This window comes from Chrysemys picta, chromosome 7 (assembly GCF_011386835.1).
Source record: "Chrysemys picta bellii isolate R12L10 chromosome 7, ASM1138683v2, whole genome shotgun sequence".
Taxonomy (NCBI): Eukaryota; Metazoa; Chordata; order Testudines; family Emydidae; genus Chrysemys; species Chrysemys picta.
This window is the reverse complement of record NC_088797.1, coordinates 115,306,874-115,333,242: the sequence shown is the minus strand read 5'-3', so window position 1 is coordinate 115,333,242 and position 26,369 is coordinate 115,306,874. Positions and strand designations below refer to the sequence as shown.

Sequence of the window (26,369 nt, the reverse complement as noted above, 5' to 3'; positions counted from 1 at the left end):
GTTGACAAGGTCACCGTCCTAAATTGACATAGTCAGCACCACATCCAACTGCTAAAAATCCACCAATATTTGCATGGTGATGTCTGTAAGAACCTCCCCTCTGAAGCGTCAGACTCGTAATTTTTTCCTCTGGTTTGTTTAATAAGCAATTTATTTTAAAATTAAGAATCCAGTGATAAAATTTCAATTTATCCAGGAAAAAAACAGAGTGCTATTTCTTGCTTGGGGTCGACATGGCCAGCTTTACAAAATGTAGTCTATTTCTGTGTTATACACATGACTCTTGTTAAGCCAGATAACAATTCCTTTTGTTATCAGATGCTAATGAGAGTTGTTGTTTACAGTGTTAAGTGATCAATTGCTTTTACTCTGGATCACACTGGTTCAGAGCTATAATAATCAGTAAAATATAGAGATGTTGTAGTAAAAACAAATGTATAAAATCTTCAAAAAATGTATGCACTGTACTATCAGATTATTAAAGCTCCAGATATTATTTAACATCTAATGGGCTGAATATAAATGATATTGTAAAGAAAACTTTGTTGATCAAAGAAGGGTTTAACCATTTTAATGTTTATGGATTTGTTTTGAAAATATTTTTAACAGGGTAATGTCAAACTTTCCAATTTTAATTCTGTATGCATTAGCATTTCAATAGATTATACTTCCAACTCTTTTTGACCTAAAATAATTAATTTTTAAATCTTGGATCTAATTATCTTTTTTCTTGTTGCCACTATTTTTCAATAATTTGATTAGCTTTTAGAAGAAAAGCAACAGCAACCACAGGGGATTTTGTAGTAACGATAGACTATATATTTCTTCTCCAAAAGCAGCTCTGATGCCTTTGAAAATAATTTGAAGTTTTTTTATCAGTGCAGAATTAAGGAGTAATGTTGTCTAATTTGCTATGTTTAGTGGAACACAGTACTCTAGATGTTTGTCAGAGAATGCTTTGAATCGTATGGTATGTGACTATAACCAAGACTACAAAAGTAATTTTTAGAATTTTTTGCACTGCTTTTATTAGCTTGGTAAAAAGAAAAAATCCCAAATATGGATCAGCCAATAGTTTAACAATTGGTTAGTGAGATGTATATTTTTCACATTGCTAGCAGCACTGAAGTCAATGATCTCTAGTTTGTATTTTTATTGCAAATATCTGATCTGGACATTTCAACCAAACCTGAACACATCATGTAGGTTTCAGTGTAAAACTATAAATTCAGAGTGATGACCTCTACGCCTAGCAAAGTGATCATTTACTTTCAATAAAAACAAAAACAGATTACAGTTGATCATTTAGACATAACTGCTTGTAACAGTCACCAAGCCACTACAGTCAGGTATATAGACAGCCCTTAGGAGACATGCTGCCTATCTGATGACATTTAAAGCTTTAAAAAAATCCCTTCTAGATACTGCAGAAAATCATCATGATTCAGCACAGGATGTTGATGTCACCAAATGAAAACAAAAGTGTTTAAATCATGTGCACTGGCAATGCTGCCATTAAACCATTTATGGGTCCAATTTTGCAAACCCCAGCAGTCCCATGGGCTGGAGTGGGAGTACTAGTGTGAGTAATAACTACTTACATAGATGAGGTTTGCATGACTGTATCCATAACTGAAGCAATGATCCCTTTATGTGTTGATTTTAGCAGTATAAGAAATGATACACAATTTAAATTTCACATTTCTGTTTTATGTCCTACTTTCAGTCTATACTGGTGTGATCAGAGAGCTAAGGCATAAAGCGCCTTTAACTTTTAGAGTTGATATACTATGTAAATATAAGCAGATAATGCTGTTTTAGTAGATGAAATAAATTGTATGCCATTTTTATTAAACCAACAGTAAAATAACTAGACTGTATTATTACAATAGAAGTATAGAAGACCAACAATTGTACAATTGAAACTCTTTAGCAAAATTTGTTTCTATTATGTATATCCTTGTAAATTTAAATAAATTTAGCATTATGAAGTGTTCACAATGATTGCTTCTTGTTAATTTAAGGAATTTTCACCCCTTGTTAAGGCTAAATGTAATTAAAATTTAGAAGTACTGGTAAAAGTAAAAGTTTATCACACACTGTTTTTTATGAGATTTTAACTAAAAGATGTACGTTACACCTGTATGTGACTTATAATGGTTTCTCAGCAAGGAATGCAGAACCACTTACATTACATAAACATTTAAAGAGGAGAATGCTAATACATTGAAAGAGTTAAACATCAGTAGCAATCTATCAAATGAAGACATTTCATGAAGTCCACTCTCTGGGAGAACATTCACCATGTGACAAAAGCCTTGCATCCTCGTTAGTCTGATGTTCATTTAATTTTAAAATCAGAATCATTAAATGAGATAAATAGGATCTTAAGAAAACTGACATCTTCCTTCTCAGGTAAAAGGTCAGAATTGAAATAATAATAAAAAATCCAAACAGATTGCTTTACAGGCAAATTTACATACTGTCTCTTTAAAACACTGCATTCCCAAAAGCCTTTTGGGTTCGGAATGTACCACTGCATCAAGTATCTCACAAAGCCCCTAAATATCACGAGAAGCTTAAAAAAAAAAAAAAAAGAAAGGAAGAAAGAAAAATTCCAGTTGAATGAAACTGTTTTAGCAGAATGCTTCAACTCAGCTCCTAGAACTGGAATTTCAGATAAACAACAGAGGACGGGGAACAGAATTTTTATTTTTAACGTGTCCTTTTGTAATGCAGCTACAAGGTTTCTGATGAACTTAAGAACAAAGGGATTGAGAGTGCAATTGTCATCAATATCAGCAGTGTGCTTAAACTGAAGCTTGTAGGAAGAGCAGATGAATTCTCTGACGATATGTGACTGGTGGAGACTCTGATTGTGTTGTCCTTCCCAATAGCATTCTGCAAGAGACAACACTTTCCTTGGTCACTGTTAAGCATTTTCATTATACTTTAATATATTTAGATGTAAAATTCATCCTGTCAGTTTCTCCCCCTCCAATTTCATGTATTTCACCATTATGAATTTAAGTATATGAGAAGGATAAAACAGGATGTCAAAATGACAGTGGTATTAAAATACAATTTGATAGTAACTATCAAAACACTTGTAAGGGACACCATCAAAGTAATCAGGTGGGGGAAAAAAAGAATAAATAAAAAATGACATACTTTGAGAGCGAACCTAATTGGAAGATCTAACCTTCTAAAATCAAGCAATATTTTAAAGAGATCCGTGTTCAACATGGAAATTCATTTTTAAAAAGCAGATGCAGGACTTGCTATGAAGTCTGTCTTGTGTAGCCAACAGCAAGGATTGTTTGAAAACAAAGTATTGTTGGATTCCTATAGGTAAGACTGGAACCATCATCAGAGTGGGCTTATGGGTTGGCCTAGCAACAGGAGCAATGTCCATTTAGTTTCTTTTCCCAGTTGCTGGATTGTTATATGCCCTGTGTTTTCGTGCACTAATGCTACATACAATAAAGCAATATCTTATGCAGCTGTACATTACACACAGTAAAATAACAGGATAATATTAGGGGCAGATTGGCAGGTCATGTGCAGGTACACACGGGACAGTACACAAGGAATAGTCTTTAACCCCTGGGCCAGCAGAAAGGTTACAGCTTAGTTTAGTTTCCATGAGAGTCAATCTTCCACCTCTAGGGATGGTCCTTATCGGTCAGGTTTGAAGCAGGCTGGTGGAACAGCATAGGGAAAGGTTCCAAGTCTCCAGGGGCTGTCAATCCAGCTCCTAATGTATTATATAACTGTCATTTCATTTATCCTAAATCAGTATTCTGTCAGCCATAAAATGAAATCTGCTGTATTTCTGGGACTTGGTAAATGCCATATGATTACATGTTCCTGCAGATTACTAGCTAATTACACTTCCTAGGTGAAACACTAATTACTATTTGACCTGCAAAATCAGTTCTTGGGAAGCCGAGTGGAAAGAGGTCTCGGAGGGAATCCCAACAACTATGTGGGAATTAAAATGTAATTATCTCACCAATGCATGGTACCAGGGTAGCAAACACTTTGGGCCCAATCCCGAGCTCCTGACTCAGGCAAAACTCCCTTTATTATGATAACTTGGTACCCAGCCATGACGATATTGATGGGAATTTTGTCTGAGGAAAGAGGCCAGGATTGGGTCCTGGATTATTACATTTCAGATTGATATTTGTATTATGAAAAATAAAGTGCTACTGTAATAGGATCCACATTCTTACCTCATTAAGACAGAGTTCTGTGTCTACAGATTCATTGGATTTCCGCTTCTGTGCCTAGAGACAAATGCAAAAGTTACGCAGTATAGATGTATATTTATACACATAATATGGATATTTCTGTTTGAATAAGCTCTTCTTGATTGTTCGGTTTCATATTAACATGCCTCTATAATAAATGAGTAGGAATGAAGAGCAAATAGTAAAATAACGGTCTTGAAGTAACAATATAATCTCAGGGCTTGTCTTCATAGAGCCTTAGTGGATGGCAAGCTGGGGTGTGACTCTACAGAACGGTAGCTAGCCATTATATTTCAAATGGTAGTTCATCAAAACACACAAAGGAACTTTTAATGGGCAGTAGCTGGGTCCACATTGCCAGTTAGTGCATGGCAAACTAGTGCACTGCAGATTTACAGCGCATTAAGTCCCCGTGTAGACAAGCCCTTTCAGTTTTAATCCCCACTGTGAATTTAAAATACACATTTTGAAAAAGCCAGTAAGAATAAGGGCATAAGGCACTCAGCTATTACTGTGATGAGTGCCATAGAAATGCCTACATATAAATCAAGTCAGTAATCAAGGGTCTATGTAAAAGACACATATGGTCCTGGTAGAAAAAAATGGAATACGATTATGCTTTCAGTAAATATTAATTAACACTAGTGCATCTTAACTAGAAAATATGGACTTTGACCAGTGTATTCTTAACAGTTAGGAAAATATACACCATATTTCAAAGCGTTTTACTTCTGCTAGGTTTCAGGGTAGCAGCCGTGTTAGTCTGTATCCTCAAAAAGAACAGGAGTACTTGTGGCACCTTAGAGACTAACAAATTTATTAGAGCATAAGCTTTCGTGGGCTACAACCCACTTCTTCGGATGCATACTTCTGCTAATAGTTAGAATTTTATCCAGATGTTAAGATGACCAATTAAAATATTTTAAAATAAAAATATATTAATTTCTGTGTCGTGCTACAGCCACAAAATCTGTTCTGGAAAGTTACCAGATTATGCAAACAGAACAACATTTACTTCCTTTAACGAATGTACCTATAAATCAAACTGAAGTCAGAGGATCAGGGAGACTAGATACCAGGTGCCCCACCTCACAGGCTCCAACCACCAAATTATATAGTCATTCTCCCTCTTTCTCTCTCTCTCTCTCTCTCTCTCTCTCTCTCGTTTCCCTGCCTCAATTTCCCCCCCATTATTTATCTACAGTGGAAATGCTCCAAAAAGAGAACCTGAGGGGGCACCTCACCAGAATATCCCATGACCCAGTGGTTAGGACACTCACTTGTGAGGTTGCAGATCCCTGTTCAAATCCCTTTTTTCCCCCTCAGGCAGAGGGGGGACTGGAATCAGAGGTCTCCAACATCTCAGGTGTGTATCCTAACCATCAGGCTAAAAGTTATGAGGGATGTCATCCTGCGTCTCATTTTCTGTTAGCTTGTCTGTAGGGGCCCAATTCAGTAGGTGCGTTCTGAGCATGGTTACTGGGTCGGGTCCCACAGGGGAGTTAGGGAGATGATCCCCAGTCCATGCATTGTTCTGGGGCTTAGGTGTGGGGCTCCAGTGCATATGTGCAGAGGCAGAAACACAGGCACCTACTGAACTTTTACCTCAAAAATTTCAGTGCTAAGCAAGTTTTGGCACGTGGAGGGTTCAGCAGCAGCAGCTGAGGTTTTTGTGAATCCCAGTGGGGCCTGATTCTGGGATTCAGGCACCAAAAGTGGCAGGTAGGCACCTAATTCCTTTTGTGAGTCTAGCCTCTAGCTGAAAAAAATAAAACTCTGGCAGTGAATTTTGAGTGCTAATTGGCCAGATTAGAAATGACTTTCTCTGGTGACAACAATGCTGATTTCAGTCCTCACTGGCTTGCCGCAACAGGAAACATGAAAAGCAAGGAGAAACCAAAGTGGAGCCTAATCCTGCATTTCTTTTTCACCACATCCTTCCACTGAGTCAAATGGGAAAGTGGAGATCCAAAGAACATAGGATGGGATCTTTGGATTTTACAGTACAAATTATAGAAGGCCTTCGTTGATATTTTCTACCTCCTTGCTATGTGCTAGACACCCAAGTCCTTATACAAGCTTCTGTCTACTGTCCATGTGTATTTCCTAGTAGCTATGCCTGGCCTGGGTTACAGAATACTGTACCATTTAGGACACTACTATTTCTAATTAGCTTCTGCTCTATACCAAGGATTAAATTTTATCTTTTCTTAAGACTTAATATAGCTCTCAAAAATGAAAAGAGAGAACAAGGTCATGTTCCTCTTCCACTACATTGATCTCAAAAAGAAACATAACCAGTGCAACACAGAAAGTATATTTGCATTTTAGAAAAAAACTGTTTTTAGGGTGAAATCAACAATTATCAGGTAGAATCCCAAATCAAAAACAAAAGCTTTTCAATAATTTTGATCATCATTCACTAGCTTTAAATTGGGAAGAGTTACCTATATATTTAATGAGGAGCATTTTAACAACAATCAATACATTTATTCACCTGCTTCAAGTAGAACAGAAGTTCCTTCTTCCTTTGGATTTTAAAAAAGTAATTTTAATAATAAAGTGGCCTTTTCTCCCATCAGAGTGTAAGGGATAATGTCTGTAATTCAGAAATAAAACAACACTACACCTTCTTTATTTTTTGTAGTGAGGGAGGGTGGGTTTGCAAGAAAAAAATTAGCTTCCAGGCTTTATCTGCCAAGTTTCAAATTGGAAGAGTAGATTTTTACTGCTGAGTTATAAACCTGAAAAAATGGTTATAATGGAAATGCTGGCATAGGCTTTACTGCTAAAATAAAATAGTGTATCACTAAATCACAAGTAATTTTGGGGGTGGAGGGGGCAGGGAAAGAACCTGTAGGCAGAAGAGTACACTATGGGAAGCTTATATCAATAATTACATGCTAACGGGAAAATCCTTCCTGCCCCACTCCTAGACACAAAGAGAAGAGAACACAGCAAAACAGATGGTGCAATGCTTCACAGGAAAGGAGTGCTTTACTTGGGGGGCCAAGTCAGGACTCAGACCTACTGATGGTCTTGACGCACATGCACTCACACACAAAAATGAGAAATGATGTGGAGCCCCATTATCTGTTCATCTATAAAATATCCCAAAATCTTATACACCTCTACCTTGATATAACGCGACCTGATATAACACGAATTCGGATATAATGCAGTAAAGCAGTGCTCCGGGGGAGGCGGAGCTGTGGATTCCAGTGGATCAAAGCAAGTTCAATATAACGCAGTTTCACCTATAACACGGTAAGATTTTTTGGCTCCCGAGGACAGCGTTATATCGAGGTAGAGATGTACAAGATAAAGAGGTTTGCATCCCTTGCATGCTGCAGAGTGCACTTCTGGCAGGGGAAATTCTGCACCTCAAGATGCAGGAGGCTTTGGGGGAACACAGCTCTGTCTTACACAGGCTACTGTAAATGTCATCCCCAGCCTCAAAGATCTCCTCAGGACAGTGTAATTCCAGGCCTGGTACACAGGAACAGGGTTTGTCCCCAAGGTATTAAGATTTTTCAGTCAGAGTAAAGATAAAATAAAACACACAACTGACTAATAAGACTACAGTAGAACTTCAGGTTTCAGAGTAGCAGCCGTGTTAGTCTGTATCCGCAAAAAGAAGAACAGGAGTACTTGTGGCACCTTAGAGACTAACAAATGTATTAGAGCATAAGCTTTCGTGGACTACAGCCCACTTCCGAAGAAGTCCACGAAAGCTCATGCTCTAATACATTTGTTAGTCTCTAAGGTGCCACAAGTACTCCTGTTCTTTTTTTTAGTAGAACTTCAGAGTTACTAACACCAGAGTTCTGAACTGATCAGTCATCCACACACCCTATTTGGATCAGAAGTACGCAATCAGGCAGCAGAGACAAAAAAAAACAAAACACAAAACACAAAACAAAACAGTACAGTGCTGTGTTAAATGTAAACTATTAAAAATAAATAAAAGGAATGTTTAAAAAAGGATTTGACAAGGTAGGAAACTGTTTCTGTGCTTGTTTTATTTAAATTAAGATGGTTTAAAAGCAGCATTTTTCTTCTGCATAGTAAAGTTTCAAAGCTGTATTAAGTCAATGTTCAGTTGTCAACTTTTGAAAGAACATTTTATGAGTTATGAACATTTCAGAGTTACGAACAACCTCCATTCCCAAGGGATTTATAACTCTGAGGTTCTCCTGCATATTTCAAAATTAGACTTATTTTCAGGCTTCACATAGGGCCTGAGCCTGCCATAAGAACATTCAAGAGAATTTTTTTTTTTACTGACTGAAATGAGAGCAGAATTGGGCTTGTAAAAAAATCGATGGAAAAGAAGTTTTAAAATAATTCTAAAGAAAAGAGGTCTGGGATCTGTGTTACTGGCTAAAATCAAATCTGCTAACGATTCATACACTCAGCTGTAATCTACTGCTGAATGTAGAATGATAGTACTATAAAAACAAGCAGTAACTTTGTTTAACTACAGTTCTGAAAGCCCATCCAGTAAGGAATGATTAAGAAGGTTTGAGATGGGTTGACCGATAACTGTGGCTTTGCAGGAAACTCCTGTTTGGTTGGACTCAGAAATCTAGCCAGTCTTAAGAAGCTGCCTCAGTTTTGTCTTTTGTCATCAGTCTTGTGCTGAGTTACCCTTTTATGTTTTGTAAAACGTGCCCCTTCATTTTGTAAATAACCTAGTTACTATGGTAGAAAAGCAAAGATTCATATTTAAGAATTTGAACAGTCATGAACTCTGATGAAATTTTCATTACACTGCACATCTATCAGGAGTCTTAGTTTAGCTTGGGCAGTCTCAGGGTTTTAAACAACTCCCTCCGCCCCCCATAAGGGACCGTGCCCAAGCCAATGTCCTGAGACCAATGTCCTGGCTGGTACAGAAAGCTTCCCAGCCCAGGCCCAGCAGAGAGCTGACAGATGCTCTTCCTGGAGAGGAAGGAGAACCAGAGCAAGCAGAGCAAATAACTGTTTCCCTGGAAGGCACGCGGTACTGCTACATAGCCTATGTCCACATTACAGCTGGGAGACCTGCGCTAGCTCAGCTTGAGCTAGCACACTGAAAACAATAGTGTGGATGTTACGGCTTGGGCTCTCAAGCCCACCCAAGCCCATGGGTCTGAGCTTGGGAGGCCACCGGTTTTATGGCTTGTAGGACAGTGATTTTGTTTCACATACAGTGCAATGTTCACATAGGTTATTCAACATGCGCTAGAGGTCCACTTGTGGACTGTTCCAAACCAACGTGAGTTTTAATTTGGGAAAAGAAGGGAGCAATGGCGTACTCAGCCTGAAGAGTAAGAGGCACAGAATGAGCAGATGATCCTGCACACCAGTACTTCTCTGATAGTTTGGTCTTCAGGTTTCATGAGGGAATATGTACTTTACAGGCCTCATTGCTTAGGGACTATGGTGATAAGCAATATAGCTATAACTAAGACAGAGACATATATTTCATGCTTGTTTTCAGGTCATTTTAATGGGTGTGGCTTTGCCATCCTTTCAAATTCTTGGCTAGCTATAAGCATATTAACAAGGTTTTAAAAAAAAAAAGAGAAAAGAAAAAATCTCCCCAAACACCCTCTGGCTGACCCGACTCCTGAAATATTCATAACAAATGACATGATGTGTTCTTTTTGTTCTTTTCTAGTGTTGATTAGAGATTTACTATGCAACCAACCTGTTTTCCTAACAGCAGGACACAAACAATAAACAGAAAAATGCACAGAGTGTAAAAATGCAATCAGTTTAACTCTTCTGCACTCACTAAGTGCTAGCTGCATCTATCACACTTGTCAATAGTATTTTCTTTTTAGTACAGTGATACAACAGTATGCTGCAATATAAATTACGTTTAGCCGGGAAAATAAGCGAAGTGCATGTCAGAGGCAGAGTATACTAGGTTTGCGCCACAGCTCTAAAATAAGGATCTAACTCAGCATACAATAATTCTGAATTCTGTGCCTCACAGCCTGGTGTAATGCTATTTATGCTTTGTAGATTCTCACCATGAAGAAGCCAGACTTTTTTTTTCTGAACCAGCCCCAAAGATGCTACCTTGGAGCATGAATTTATGTGTGGTCATTTTGCCTAACAGTATCATCTCATTTGGTACAGTAAGTACATTTTAACGGTAGATATTACCAAAACATTTCTGGTATCAGTCTTCAATGCTAGGAACAAAATACATAGTAAGTATCTTACAAAATACGTAGTAAGTCTTCTTATATGTGCGTGCATTCCAATGCCAATAGGCAGCTGAAACCTGGCTCATTTCTCTAACCCTCTCTTATCAGGGCACAGAATATTCATAAAGCCCAGGGAAGGCAGATTACCTGCAAAGTTCCCTTTCCCCCTCTGCACAGGGCATCCTGCTGTTTGTTTTTGAGTGAAATTTGTGTGCTCGAGTTTTAGGAGTAAGGCAACTAAGAGCTGTGCGACCAGATGATAGATATCTGTCTCAGGAGTCTGTGGAAAACAAATCCTTCCTGACTATGCATGGCCAGATACACAGATCTTCAAACCGCTTTTCAAGCAGTTAGTTTTTGAGTGAACACAGTACAGAATGTAATACACAGATAGTCTGCCAAAAATGACTGACCTAGGATCTTCTGAATATCTAACCTTACATGGTGGTATAGTAACTAGTTCTGGGTTTGCTTTCCTTTTCACTCACTCATTTATTTGAGGTAAATGACTTCATATAGCCCTAGATTCTTGTTTCCTATTTTTAGGGGATATTGTGCAAGGTTCCTACTATTGTCTTTTTATGGATATGCCTCAAGGAAACATTTTTGCATTACGAAAGGCAGAGAAGAAAAGAGAATACTAAAAAGCATAGGCAGAATAACTTTTGCTAGCCTAATATCCTAACAACTTAGGCTCCTTGGATTTTTTTTCCCCTCAGCTATAACACTGAACACCATGTAATCCAAAATCTAGTACTTTGGGATTTTATTATTAAAATCCATCTTCCCAGTGATTCTCTACTGCCACCAACCCAGCGACTTATATACCAGTTATAAGTAGCATCTAGATATTGTGCACTGTAATTCAGTTAAAGAAAACAAAAGTGAATATAAAGCGATGAAACTCCTGTTTAAAAGCCACAGTCGTATTTTAACTTTAAAATCAAGAAACTCCACGGTTGAAATCCTGAACCCATTGACTTTTCTGGGGGCCAGGATTTCACCTCACATGTCTAAGCACTAGTGATACTCCTGCTTTCAGTAAATCCACATATCCCGTGACAGGTTACACGTTAAATGCGCTAATCACAAGCAAGTTCCCATTCACATTTATCACAAAATCTCAGCACAGTTTGACATGATTGTTCACTATTGGGAGTCTCTGCTTAAGAAAGGCCTAGGAGTGTCATAGCAGGTCAGGATTCAGCTGCACTGAGAGCTGGGTGGGGAAGCAAGCCAGTTGCCTGCTAAGGCTGGCTATATGATATGTACACAGTCCCACGCTGCCAATGGAGGGGGAAGGCAGAGTGGGAAAACGAGACCACGAGTTGCCTCCACACTCCAGAAGCAGGACCAGAGGAAAGGCAACTTGCATTTCTGCAACCAAGCAAGCTGGCTTGTTTGAACATCTGTCTGTGGACAGACCTGAGCAGCTGTTGTGGTGCTTGTGCAAGACGCTGTTCTCCAGAATGATGCCTGGCTTAAGCAATGGATATTAGTGCTTCTTTCTTGAGCACTACATTCCATCAGAAATGCTAATGGGAAAAGAATTGTCATAAACATTTGTCTAGAGAACCTACTGACCGAGTCTTTTTTAACAGACTAAATTGTTGATGATTTTCGCATTTATTAACCATATAGTAAATCTGTGTATATGTGCATGTGTACATACTGTGAGCATGTGCGCACACACAGAATATAGTGGTCAACTTTAAAAACCTGACAATTCCCTCGAAGAAAACCTTAGATAATTAAATGGAAGCGTTCACGATATTTCCTATAGTAAGTATAGGGAAGTAACTGGGAAAACTGCAGATACTAAGATAAGATTATCTATATAGTAAAATTGGCAACTATGAATGCGTACAGACCTGAATGCAAGTATATTTGTTTTGCTACATCTGTACTTCTGTGACTATTGCTGTTGGGAAGTTTTATTAAATCACCAACATGATTTAGGCATTGCTTTATAAAAATAATTCAATCTTGAGCAACTATGATTTAGAACAACTGTTGAATTTTGCATTTATGGTCCCAAACAATCCACTCCCATGAGGTGACATAGAAATACTTTTTTTTATTAAAGCTGTATGGAGAAAAAAGTGTTTTAAAGGCCTAAGTCCGCAATTAGGCACAGACAATTACGGAGTTGGGGCCTTAGTGTACGAGTCGCACTTGCTAGGTACTTAAACTAATTTTTAGCATTAAAAATACCATTCAGAATAAAATCGCTCATTATATAGGAGGAAGGAACATTAACTTTTTAAAGAATGAAATAAAGCTGATGCAGGTAAGACTTTAACAGGAATAACCTGCATTTTCTGACAATGAGAAGGCAATAGACATTAAAAGAAATCAGCCAGAAGCAAAAATCCAGCACAGAAAATTTCAGCCCAAACAGGTAAGGTTTTAGCAAAGTTATAAGCCATTGAAAACAGGCTCTTATAAATGGGAAGTGTTAGGCTACCAGCGCTACCTGTAATAATTTATTCTTATTTTCATTAGGATAATGCTACCTTCAGTGAATCTTTCCCATCATTTTCCGGTGAGACATTCATACTTACCATTTCAGAGTAGCAGCCTTGTAAGTATTCTCACACTTCTTATCAAACTGTCTGTACTGGGCTATCTTGATTATCACTTCAAAAGTGTTTTTTCTCTTACTTAATTGGCCTCTCAGAGTTGGTAAGACAACTCCCACCTGTTTATGCTCTCTGTATGTGTGTATATATATCTCCTCAATATATGTTCCATTCTATATGCATCCGAAGAAGTGGGCTGTAGTCCACGAAAGCTTATGCTCTAATAAATCTGTTAGTCTCTAAAGTGCCACAAGTACTCCTGTTCTTTATACGTACCATTGGTATTCTGGGTTATTAAATTCCTAGATCACTTTAATTCTTGAAAGTAAAACTAAGATCATGCTAATACTCCTTGTGAACATTTTATTTTCTACCATATACTCATGTTCCAAAGGATTTAAGTGAGGACCAAAAAAAAAGTTAAATCAGTCCAATAAGTCCTATCAACTGCCCTCCATTTGTTAAACTGTCCCTTGAGCTGCCCTGTCGGCTTTGTAACAAACTATAAAATGGATGCCTGCAGTATGGAGCTTGTAATTTAATACTAATGCCAGGCAGTGAAGTGGCCTTATATTTATATATATGCATCATCCTACCCCCACTGGAGTCAATAGGACTTTGATGATTTTACTTGAATGGGCGTAGGACTGAGCCCTGAGACAGTGATGAAAACCTGGCCCCACGGAAGTGAATGGCAACACTTCTATTCACTTCAGTGGGCCAGGATTTCACCCCAAGGACTTGGTCTGTCTCCAGTATTACACAGGAACAATCCTCTCTCATACAAACAGCCTCACTGAAGTCAATGGAGCTATTTGAGTGAGTGGGAAATATCTGTCAGAGTAGGAGTTTGCACAATCATACCCAAATTTTCTATTTCCCATATTCTTTATGAGTTTGATCTTGCACCATGCAAGTCAATAGGAGTTTTTACATTGACTTATATGGGAGCAGGATAAAACCTGTAACTTTCTAACATCTACTTGTATCTGCTATGAATAATTACTCAAATTTGCTGTGGGGAAAAAAGTGCTATACAACATAGTTAACTTTTTGCCACAAATAAAATGCTCACTGCACACACACGTGTGTGCATACAAACAAAATGAATGGGCATTTTAAATTATATGCATCACATTTTGGAAAATTATGAGTCCATGATAATCAGATTACACAAATAATTATCAGATTATGCAAAATTATGTTCACAGGAAATCATTCTGTTTTGTTTCATCGCCCAAATCATCCACAGAAATGATGGAAAGCTTATATTCAAGCAGAATAATGTAATGCAGAAAAATGTAAGTATTATAAATAGACAAATCCTAATATTTTGCATAGGTTCCATGTATAAAAATGGCACTAATTGTCACCTCTGGCAGTGAGTCTCATCAGAGGCCAAAGATTTATGAGCATATGATTATAAAATCCCATAGTGTTTCAGATGTTTCTTTCCAGCTTTCTTTCTCTTTGAGATTCACTGCTCTGGCAAGACAGGAAAGACCTCATGTGCTCAGAGATTTTGTAATTCCTTGGTGGCCTCCAGGAAGTAAATCTTTGAAGGTGCAATATACACCAAATTTTAACATCTTTTGGGCTGGGGGGCCTGCAGAGAAATTATGAGGTTCTACTAGCACATACATGCTGCAGTGTAGACTCGAGTGGACTACCTGAAGAGGACCTTGTTTAAAGGATTGTTGGGGCAAATGTTTTCCTGAATGTGCAGGAGCTATACGAATACTTCTGTATCTTCTAAAAAATTCACTGTAAGGCATTTATTTATGTTTTTTTTAGGTGAATATGCACGTGTCTGTGTGTATGTGTGTGTAAGTGTTTGACTGACAGCTGTGGAGAAAGGCCTGGCTTGACAAAGACCTGGCTGGGATGATTTAGTTGGGGTTGGTCCTGCCTTGAGCAAGGGGTTGGACTAGATGACCACCTGAGGTCTCTTCCAACCCCAATCTTCTATGACTCTTCAATTTAGTCATGAGTCAAGTACATCACAGTCAGCACAACTATCTTGACCCAGAGCTGGAGGGAGCAGCTGGTAATTCAAATCTCTGTACTCTGCTTAGTCCTTGGCCTCTTTGTTGAGACTACCAAAAAAGCACTACTAAGTGTAGCAGTGTTTTTTGTAGTGTGGACACTTGGGCCTGGATCCACAAAGGTACTCAGGTACTAAATCTGGGGGTGAGGCACCTAAATCCCAGTTTTAGGTGCCACTGCAATCCACAGAATTCCTGCCCGGCTGCCGTCTACCTCTTTAGGCACCTAAACTTACTCAGTCCCTACATTTTTGCAGTAAAAGTTTCCTAACTATGTTTCTGCCTCTCAGCATGCAAAATGCTGCCTTCCATTAGGTGCCCATGCACCTATCTCCTACCTAAGATCCAGAGCAATCCATGGACCAGGGAAAGACAGGCATTCGTCTGCCTAATTTGTGGAAGGGACACAATCCAGGTGTGCTCAGAGGCTGCCTAACTCACACAAATCAGCTGTGGGAAAGGAGGACCCTCTTCCTTATAATGTTTAGCCCAATGGTTAGAGCACTCACCCAGCATGTGGGAGACTGGCTCAAATCCCCATTCCTCCTGATAAGGTGATGGGATTTCAGCAGGGATCTGCCACCTCTCAGGTGAGTGCCCTAATCACTAGTTTATGAAATATTCTGAAATATTGAATCCTCAATCTCTCCTAGTCAGAGTGTTTTAATTATATAATTGAATAATTAAATATGAAATGTGCAAGAGAGATGACTCTAGCCCAGTGGTTAGGGCACTCAGCTGAGAGGTGACAGAGGCCAGCTCAAATCTCTTTTTCATATCAGGCACAGTAGAGACTCGACCCAGAGGGCTCTGATATTCCAGGTGAGTGCACTAACCACTGGGCTACCGGTTATAAGGGAGGCACTTCCCCAACCATTTTGTGTAGATCTAGGTGAAATCTGAGCATGCCTACTGGATTGGGCACTGCACACAAATTAGGTGGGGGGAGTGCCTATCTTCTCCGGCTTCTCCCATTGGCTAGCGTAGGCGGTTTCCTGCCTATTGTGTTGAGTTTGTGGATCCACATTCTCAGGTGCCTCTCTCTCACCATTCAGCATAGAGGGAGCCTACACACCTACCCGAGGCTTTGTGGATCGCGGTGTTGTTCTTGTGATTGTCTAGGTGCCTAAAAGTTAGGCATTGGCATACTTAAGAATCCTGGTCTTGACCACAAATTCAGTTGCCAGGGAGTAAAGTTCATCTCTCACAGACCACCCAGCAAGAAAGGACCTAGCCCATTATCAATCCCTGAGCCGTATACTACCCTCATTAAACTCACATTCTGGGTATAGAGTGGAGCTGATTTTAACTGAACCAGTTCACTTGTGTCTATTTATAAATAATGACCTTCATTCCTCATCTGCAATAATCATGACTATATCCTCACATCTAATCACAAACAAAAATCTTCATTACAATTATTTATGGGCCAGATGACTCCTGATAAGAACATGATTCTGCTACAGGGACAAGTATACCACAGGCTGATCAGAGTTCATATCTGTATAAAAAAAACGCTAAATTTTCAAAAATGCCCTCTAAATTTGCATCTACAGTTTTGTGCACACAGCTTCTTGCACACACAATTCCCCTGCAAATGTATGCAAAATTGGACAATTAAGGGTGTACATGATTCGTGTGCACAAATAAGATTTTACATTTATATAGAACATTTAATTCCAAAAGACCCTAAAGAAATTAATGTATACACATTCAACTTTTTCAGCTTTTTTTTATGCCATCACATTTTGGTGGGAGGCAGCCAATAGTAAAGAGTACAATGAACAATTACATTTGTTTAGCATATGATTATTGTAAATTTAGGGTTAGGTTTTCAGAGTTAGATGCTTGTAACTGTATTGCATTCATCTGTGCATGCTTAGTTTATAAGCCCAATTACTCAACTTGCTTGCACAAATCAGGTATTTGTCATGGCACATGGTCATCTAGGCATCAAACTCACCATATGGACATACCTGAGTCACAGATATACATCAAAGATTGGTGTGCCTCAATTAGGCACACACAAATGGATGTGTGCGTAGCTCTGAACCTCTAACTTGGAATTTCTGGCCATTAGCACCAAATTGAGCCTTCTGAAAAGGTAACAACTCTCTGACAGAAGAAATACACAGTAAAATACAGCACTTAGTAAATTAGTGCCCTGACTACCTCATTCTGTTTTCAAAAACCTATCGGGAAGGATAATCCTATAATTCTTCAGGATATACATGCTGTGTGAACCTATGAAAAAAAAAAATCCTGCATTCAGCACAACAGTCTGTTTATTTGTGGCTCACAGAGCAAGCTAAGCACACAGGAGGGTTTAACATGAGGAAGAATGGTTGAGGCCAATCCACTGATTAGTAGCAGGATCCTGTATGAAATATTTAGGATCTTATTCTCCAAAGTAAAGAATAAAATAAACAACACTTCAAACTCCCATTGATTTTGAAGGTGAGGGACTAAAATGGGTGACAGAACTGAATAATAGATTGAAAAAAGTGGTTGAGTAGAATGGTTTAAGGGTAGTGCAGAGATCTATTATTCAAGTGAGGCAGCTGATTAGAAGTCATGGGAGAAAAGGTCAGTAGGGAATAACAGAGATTTGATTTATTTCCAGTATTTGATTGTAAATGTGCACTGAAGACTATAGGTAAAATGAGCAGACAGGTTAAATGCAGAATAAAAACATATTTATGTTCACATCTTTGTTAGCATTAATGCTTTTTATTAAGTGTGTATCTTAGCCAATTTGGTTAAAAAGCTGTTTCATTTTCTCTCCTATAAACCTGGCTCAACTACTATGAAGATATAGGCATGTATGAAAGAAGTATGTATTTCGCTCTTCTACCTATGCTACCTTTACAGCTCGTGATACAATAATTTCAATGTATAGTTTAGAATGACTGTTTTTAAGTTTTTATTCTATTTTAGTCATTTATGGATTCCACTCTATTTCTTTCATTTACTGCTGGTTGTGGGAAGGAAACTATTCCCATGTTGTTATTGTGTTTAATGAAAGAATTTTCATCTTATCCTTTGTATAATACCAAGGGCTTTTGTTTTCTAAAGTTTATTTTATAATAAGGTAAGTATAGGTGCAATGACTGATAAAAGATGCCATGTATATAAACAATAACATTCTGTTATAAAGTACACCTGAAGAGAATGTACATCACTGTACTAATGGAGTTAGTCCAAATCTACACCAGTGTAACAGCGCAGGTTTGGACCTACGGGGATTAGTTCTCCAGGCCAGCCTAGCCAGCGCTGGTGTGGAGACCCTTCCTGTGTTACACAGGCACAGCACTGCTTCCACTCAGCAAGCGACCTGCCCTTACACACAGCTCCTATTTTGGGGCATGCGTGCAGAGAGCGTTGTACTCAGCCTCAACACTGGAGTGAATTTCTTAACAGTGTGATCTGGCGGATTTCTTAAGTGGATACGCAAAGGTAAAGTAAGAGAGCTGCAAGAAAGGAGAAGAGAGGAACAGAGGAAGAGATAGAAAGATAGAGGATGAGTAGAAAAGGGACTAGTGATTAAAGGGAGTTACGGAATATCTGGAATCGAGAGGTGATGTACATGTCATTGGAAGGAGAGATTAATGGGTAAGCAATGATATCACGTAGACAGAGACAGAATTCATCCAGGTTATTGTTTCTTGAGAGTGTAATTTTTCCCATGACTACTGTCGAGATTTGTTCTGCTTCCATTTGATTCAAAAGGGAGGATCTTTTCAATAGCATAAGAGAGCACTTTAAAAAGGGACATTACTGTTCAGGGCTGGCATTCTAGTACTTGGCACATTGTGGCTGCCAGTATGATGAAGACATTTAGTGCTCCAGAAGATAGATTACAAACTTCGTGCTGGAGGGGGAAATGTGGTCATGGGACCAGGATGAAATATGATAGAGATGCTAAGCACTGTTGAAACTTCCATCACTTTGCAGAATCTGTCAGTTTAGGTAATCAAAGCCATTAGAAGCTCATTAGGATTTGTTTTAGAGTATGTGGAGAACAGGTGATGAAGATGCATGTTTGATATTTGCTGTATCCTAAACCAATTTTCAGTTGAGAGGGTAAGATTAGGTCATTTGTCCCATTTTTCTAGAAAAAAATTATGAAATACAAAACATCATATACCTGAATGGAGGACTTTTCAACTCCATAATATTCTTAACATTGATTCAGCCAACAACAGAAATAGCCAAATTTGGTGTCTAAAGTTAGACATCAATGGACAGCTCACAGTGCACAAAATTAAGCACGGGCTTAGGTCTTTGCAGGCTTGAGGTCTCAGACTGTAAGTTCTTTGGGAAAGGGTCTCCCTGCGCTATATTTGTACACAGCCTACCACAATGGGGCTGTGGCTTGGAGAAGCTACGACAATATAAACAATAAATATTAATTATAATAATGCAGGGTTCCAAATAAACACTTAATTTGGTTTACTTGCAATTTTTTTGTAATTAATAAGTCAAAATAATTATCAAAATGCTTAATGAAACTATTCGTAATAAACAGTCAGCAAACAAAAAACTTTAATAACCATTCTGATAACCCTTGATTTAAAAATAATTTTAAAAAATCACTTTACTATTCAATAAAAATGTAATGAAAAATTAGAAAAAAAGTCAGTTTTTCACATAAAAATCATTTCTTAAAAAAAGGCAGGGTTTTTTTGGTGGAAAAATACTTTGTAAAATTTCAACCAGCTCTAGTAACTACCAAGCTGGTCATTTTCATACTTAAGTCTTAGAGGCGAATGACTCTATATCCAATTACTGTACCAATCTCCTGAGGAATCCACTTTCCTTACTTTGTGGATATGTGTGTGTGTGTTTCTCTCTCTATTTGATATGCTTGCTGTGGGAGTATATTAAATTAACTTAGTTCATTGTGGTAAAATATTATTTATTATGTATGTGGCACACAAAGTGGTTTATTGAACAATAATACTTAGGGTGAAAGCCTAGCCCCATTGAAGTCAACTGGAGTTTACTTAGCTCTTTTGGTGCAAGGACTATCTTTTTGTTCTGTTGGTTACACTGCCCAGCACAATGGGGCCCTTCCCCATGACTTGGGCCCCTGGGCACTACTGTAATACAAATAATAATGACTTCAATGGGACCAGGATTTTATTCAGGGTCCCCATCCCACTAGAAACCTAGATAGTTGTACTCCTTTTGCCTGAACTAGTTTTACATTGATGTAGTAACTCCACTGAGTTCACTGGAATTAGTTCTGATTTACATTGGTGTAAGTGAGTCTGGAATCATGTCCAACACCTTGTAACTAATGTTAAAATATTTAGCAAATAATGTTCTTTATACTAAGATATTAGAATTGCAGTTCGTAGTATAATGATAATATGTCTTCTATTACAGGGTGATACACTAGAATTTTTATTACTTGTAGTTATGCCCTAAAATTAAATTATAATACTGTGCACCATCTTTAAGGCCATTTTTTGCATGTTATAGTAAGTGATCTATTTTAAAGGGGAAGAATATGATGGATTTGAATGTGGAGACAGAAATGAAGTCACCTATTATTAAGAGTACCCTTAATATGATGAACCACCTTATAAAGCAATAGCACTAATTATGCATAGGCACATTTGGCACAATCGGAAATGTTCTGATTTTCTGATCCACAGTTAGTCTTGTGCTTTGTATTTCTGCAATTATTCCTATAAGAGGAGACTTTGTTGTAAAACAGTGAAACAACTGTGGCTTAAGGGAACGCTGCAAATGTTACATCTGTTTTTAGTAGGAGTAATTTGCTTTCTGAGAATAGAAACTATAATCTGTCCATATCTAGCAGTTGAAATTTCAGTATTCTTTAAAGGTGTGCAGTAGATTTTGGTAAAATGGTATTTTTATAAGTCATTAAATTGGTTTTTAGGAACCTCACATTTGAACAATTATTAAACTATAAAACAAAATTGCCTGATTCCTAAAACTGTAATCTGAAGTTTTACAGTCAGCTATAAAAGGCTGTATTATTATAATATACTAAAGATGCTGAGACTATTACAACTTTTAAAAAAAATGAATTGTAAAATCTTTTATTGCTGATGAAATAACTCTGAACTATTATGCACTCCAATAATATATATGTACCATATTTGGGTGCAATGAAAAGCATACTATTCACAAAAACATAATTTAAATTGTGATTGAAGCATGCAAAATCGACCATCTCAATTTCTTTCTATAACAGAAGTTCCTTGAACCTGACTTTCAGTATATAATTTAAAATGTTTCATGCATGTTATAACTAATAATTAAATATAGGGGGCAGATTTTCAAAATAGCTCTGTGTGTCTAGGGCACTGATCCTCAGCTGAGGTAAACCAGTGTAGTTCCATTGAAGTCAATGGAGCTGTGCCAGTTTAAACCAGCAAAGGCTCTAGATATATATCTAAATACTGCTGTAAAAATGGTAATGGTATATGTTCATGGGCCCTCTCTTAAAACACAGCAGATTAGTCTGGAGAGGAGAAACTGGGAACAAATTGCGTTTGTCACGTGAGCCCCATCAACTGCCATTATCTCATGATATATAACTTCCAGATAAGAATATACAGCACCATTATTGGCAAAACCAGCACCCCTTTAAATATCATCCTGACATGGACACACAAACATACGTCTATTACATCAATTCCTATGCAGAGTGATATCAAGCTAGATCCTCAGCTGGTGTAAATTGGTCCACTGAAATCAATAGACCGGGGCAAAGTAAATTGCATACTGAGAAATCAATATTTATCCACCAGCCTCATGAGGCCAAATTCATGCATGGATTGATTATGCTGACTTCAACACAGTTATGCTAAGATGGTCTATTTTGTTTACTTCTGAAACCAATTGCGGCTGCTACAGTTAAGAGCAAGTCTATGCTAAACTACCTTCTTTTTTGGAAATCATGATGCATTATTTAGTCTCAAGTATCAGTGTACCTGGTTTCACACCTAGGAACATGAAAATTGTGTCTGATGCAGTATGACAAGGTCCATCTAGTCTAATTTCCTGTCTTAGCTAGTGGCAAGCACCAGGTGCTTCAGAGGAAGATGTCAGACCACTATAGTAAGCAACTGTAAAACTAAATAGGACCTATTTTAACTATTGGGGAAAACTTCTGAGTTCTGATTCTTCTGTTTACACTGAGGTAAATCAGAAGAAACTTCACTGAGGTCAATGCTGTTGGAAGTAGGAAATCAGCCACTTTATTGGGAAAACACAGAATTCAGATCAATACTGTCCAAATTAGAAGACTGACGATGAAATTTTAGATTATCTTTGGCTGTCAGATACTAATATTAAAATGCAAAGCACACAGGGCTTCTTTAGGTAAAATATAATTGCTGCTGAGCCAAATTAAAAGATGCTCCTTTTGAGAAGAAAAGCTGCCAATACGTGTTCTATAAATCATTTGTGCCAGCAGGCTGACCCCATTATGTCGGCTAGTCCTGGAAATACAGGAGGTAAATTTAAATCTTCTAGTATGAAACATTTAATCGATATTCTAAATGTTTTTCTTACAATTTATTCTGGCAGAGCAATGGGACCATTACCATCCTGTTAATCTTTTGCCACAGTCTAGAACTTTCTGAATGGTTATAATGTCTGGAAGAAGAGAGCCAAAAAAGTGTTTTCATGAGGGATGGAGCTGGAAGGGCATTTGAACAGACATCCTCTCCCCTTGCTTGTTCTTTGCAGAATGGCAAAGAAGCAGAAAAAATAGGAGACCATGTAGAAGGGCTGGAAGGTGAGGGCAGCAGTCAGACAAAGTAGCAAGTACTTCAGCACAGAGGAATAAAGTTCAGTGTGTCTTTATTCAGAGCACAGCCTCAGCATTTGTACTGTTCCCACATCAACAGAACACCTACATTCTTACTGTGCTTCCTATTTATGTTCACCCACCACCCAATTACCAATCCATGAAGCTGCACACCTGTTGCGGCTTGATATTCAGAGCACTACACTATAGCTTTTAACCCTCTACCAATACCTACTTTACAGAAATATTATTTAACATTTATGTACTTGCAAACATTAAATAATTATAGACAGGATTCTGCCCGCAAGCACTGGACAGAAACTGATTGGGGCTGAGCACCTGCAACACTCCGGCCTCTGAGTAAGGAGTATAGTTAAGTGCTTCATTTGCATCATGTAAATTGTGCATTGGCCTCAGTCTCCACAAACTTTTTATCACAAGTCTTGCAATACTTGGTGACTTTCTTAAAGCCTCAGCTCCTGGAGTCACGGGAATACATGAAAATCTCAGCTTTCATTTAAAAAAAAAGTTGCTTGCAACCCTCATTTGCTGAGGAGAAAAGCTTGAAAATGTGACTCAAGTGTATTTTAAAGACTCAAAAACTAGAAGGCAAATAAAAAAGCACCTCAAATTATTTTTTTTATTTCATTATTTTAAGCAAATATCAGGATGGTTTGTTTCTGACAATCTTTGAACGGTTGAAGTTGACATTACTGAAATATTCCCATTTCCTTCTGCCTTTTTTAATATGTGCTTTTGAGAGTACAAGAACAAGTGCACAAGGAGCCCCAGAGTTATTTGCCCTCAGTCTGAAGGTCCATGCTTTGTATTGAATTATATTTGCATCCACTGTCCACATTTGTACAGGAGCACCAAAATCTTACACTCCCTTCAGCATGCTGTACAAGGGCTTGAAGGATCAAGGCCTTTATAATGAATGCCCTAAGGGAAACTGTGCAACTGACTGGTAAGTAGCTGGCGTTTGTTGTGCAAAATTTTGGTGAAAACACAGCAATTTCAATTAAATTAACACAATCTTCAGTTACAACATATTTACTAAAACATTCCACCTCTCGCCACAAGAGTCATTAATTCTTCTTGTTCTGTATTTACTGATATCATAGATCAAATGTATACAATAATTCATATATCATTTAAATATCATATTACTATGACCATTTATTTCTATGTGGTTGTCCTGCCAAACTTCATTATTGGCCTCACCTTGGCCCTCTATACATCCAAAGACACTGGGGAGCGGGATTTAATACTAAATCTTGAGCAGATGCACAGCCAATGGAGATATGCTGGGCTGGAGTGAGAGGTCCATTTTTGGATGGAATGCTGCTAGGGTGACCAGATGTCCTGATTTTATAGGGACAGTTCCAATATTCTGGGCTTTGTCTTATGTAGGTGCCTATTATTCTTCTGCGCCTGGCCCGATTTTTCACATTTGCTAACTGATCACACCCAGTGCTGGAAACAGGTTATGCAGAAGAACTAGACTAGGTGCCGAAGATGGCAGTGAAAGAGAACTAAACATGGAGAAAAGCCACAAGAAAGCTTTTTAAAGTATTATTTGAAACCAGTTCGTCCACACAAGGCTCAAGCTACTAATACTCACATTTTTCTTTTCTCTCCTTTTCATGTGCGTTTTGTACACAATATTTTATGGCCTGATCCCTTGAGCGCTGAGCAGCAATTATAAAGTGCTGAGCATTTTATATAGATCTAGCCACTGGCCACTTTATTTTTTATTTTTTGCAGGCATTGGGGAACTTCCCTAGAAACAGGTTATATTGAAGTGCTTATAAGTATTGTTAAAGTCAGGCATCCACCTGATAAACATGAAGTACTGAGATAATTTTGGGACATAATAGAGTATATTATGCTAATAAAGTAATTCACTTGCAAACTAGCAGAAAACCTAAAGCAAAAGCCTCCATCAGAAGTCAACATTTCAGTATTCCAATTTGAAAAAGAAATTACAAGAATATTATAATTCAAGAACCTGGAGAGTCTCTATAAGTGGTAATTTTACATGAAGAACAATTTAAAAATGATATCACTATAGCAAAAAATGATTTTAAACCTCCAACAAATATTTGAAGTAAATATTGACTTTAGATAAACAGCAAGGATATATTTTGTTTAAACATCCCCAGCATTTCTGGCACCTCGAAAATGTGTGTAAACCAGAGATCATACCAATTGATGAAACTATTAATGTCTTTTCCATATGACATTGAAGAAGTCAGAAAAAATGCACCGACAATAGCTCAGCCAGTGTCATTCTTGTTACTAATATGATTGCCAATTATTTCTGACATGGCAGTTTGGCAGGCTACCTAATGCCCTATATTTTACAACCTCAGGAGGTTAGTACTTAGTCATTTCTATGACATTTTATACTAATCAATTCATTCCTCACCCCACCCCCCTTTGTGTTGTATGAAAAAAAACAACCCTGTACCTACCATGATCTGAAGACTTAACATCCTCTGAATGATCATTTTCATTTTCTCTTAAAATGTAATTGTCTTGTTGTATTGATGCTTTTACCTTTAATTCTTCTTTTCATAATTTTTATGCTGTATTCTCTTTTTTTAAGAGTCTTCGATCTCCAACACTAAGACTATAACAAAGCCCCTTAGAGTGCTCTCAGTAGTGCTAGTGCAGGTTCTGAAAATATTACAAAGGAACACTTCTCATGGGAGGTGATCATACGAACAATACAGCTTGTCGAAATGTCTCCACTAGCTTGGTTCCTTTATAATATTTTAGAGTTTAACTTTAAGTTTCATATTCAAAGTAGCACCACATTGTCTGACAAATGTATGTTCAATAAAAAACAACAGGGTAACCTCATTCGATTGGTTTAAACTTTCCATTATTAAACGTTTGGTTTCAGTTATGAGGCAAGGAAGGTGCTGATACTGGAATGTTACATCTCATAAAAGATAAAGCTATTTGGCTCAGATAACTTCAGGTACTTCTGAAAATGGATATAGCTAAATTCTAAACACTAGCAGATCAGTTCTGTAAGGTTGACTGTTCTCTACAGAGACATTTACGCCTATGTCACTCCTGACCTACCCATATCAGTGGTACTTGTAAAGATATTGCCCCAAACAGTGCTGACTGACTGAGATGATAATGTGACTTTTAAAATGCTAGAGGACTGGGGCAGGGAGGGAGGGAAGACAGTGGAGGCTAATTCAGTTACCTGGAAAAATGGCTTGATTTTCAAAGGTGTTGAGCATTCAGAACTCCAACTGAAATCAATGGGATTTGTGATAGTCTGCCATTTCCAATCCAATATTTATTTTGTGTACTTTGGTAGCACTGAGAGGCCCTGATCTGCTAGGGGCAGTACAAACAGGGAATATAGACATGATCCCTGCTCAAAAGAAGAAATACTCATCGATGCAACTTATTAAATATAATATGAAGTGAATTAATGTTTTTGCCATGAATTTTTTGTTTTTAAA

General features: G+C 37.9%; 1 protein-coding gene across 8 annotated transcripts in view; it reads right to left on the bottom strand.

The window, feature by feature from the left end:
* Positions 1–1,002: 1,002 nt before the first annotated feature.
* The window catches only part of GFRA1 (GDNF family receptor alpha 1), a 322,326-nt gene continuing 296,959 nt past the window's right edge, over positions 1,003–26,369 (bottom strand). For all 8 annotated transcript variants that reach the window (XM_065552402.1, XM_065552406.1, XM_065552401.1 and 5 more), the window contains 2 exons: positions 4,239–4,292; positions 1,003–2,901 (listed from right to left, as the gene is read on the bottom strand). In XM_065552402.1, the coding sequence (XP_065408474.1) occupies positions 2,740–2,901; positions 4,239–4,292 (216 nt within the window). In that variant the 3' untranslated portion in view covers positions 1,003–2,739. The remainder of the gene's footprint in view (positions 2,902–4,238; positions 4,293–26,369) is intronic.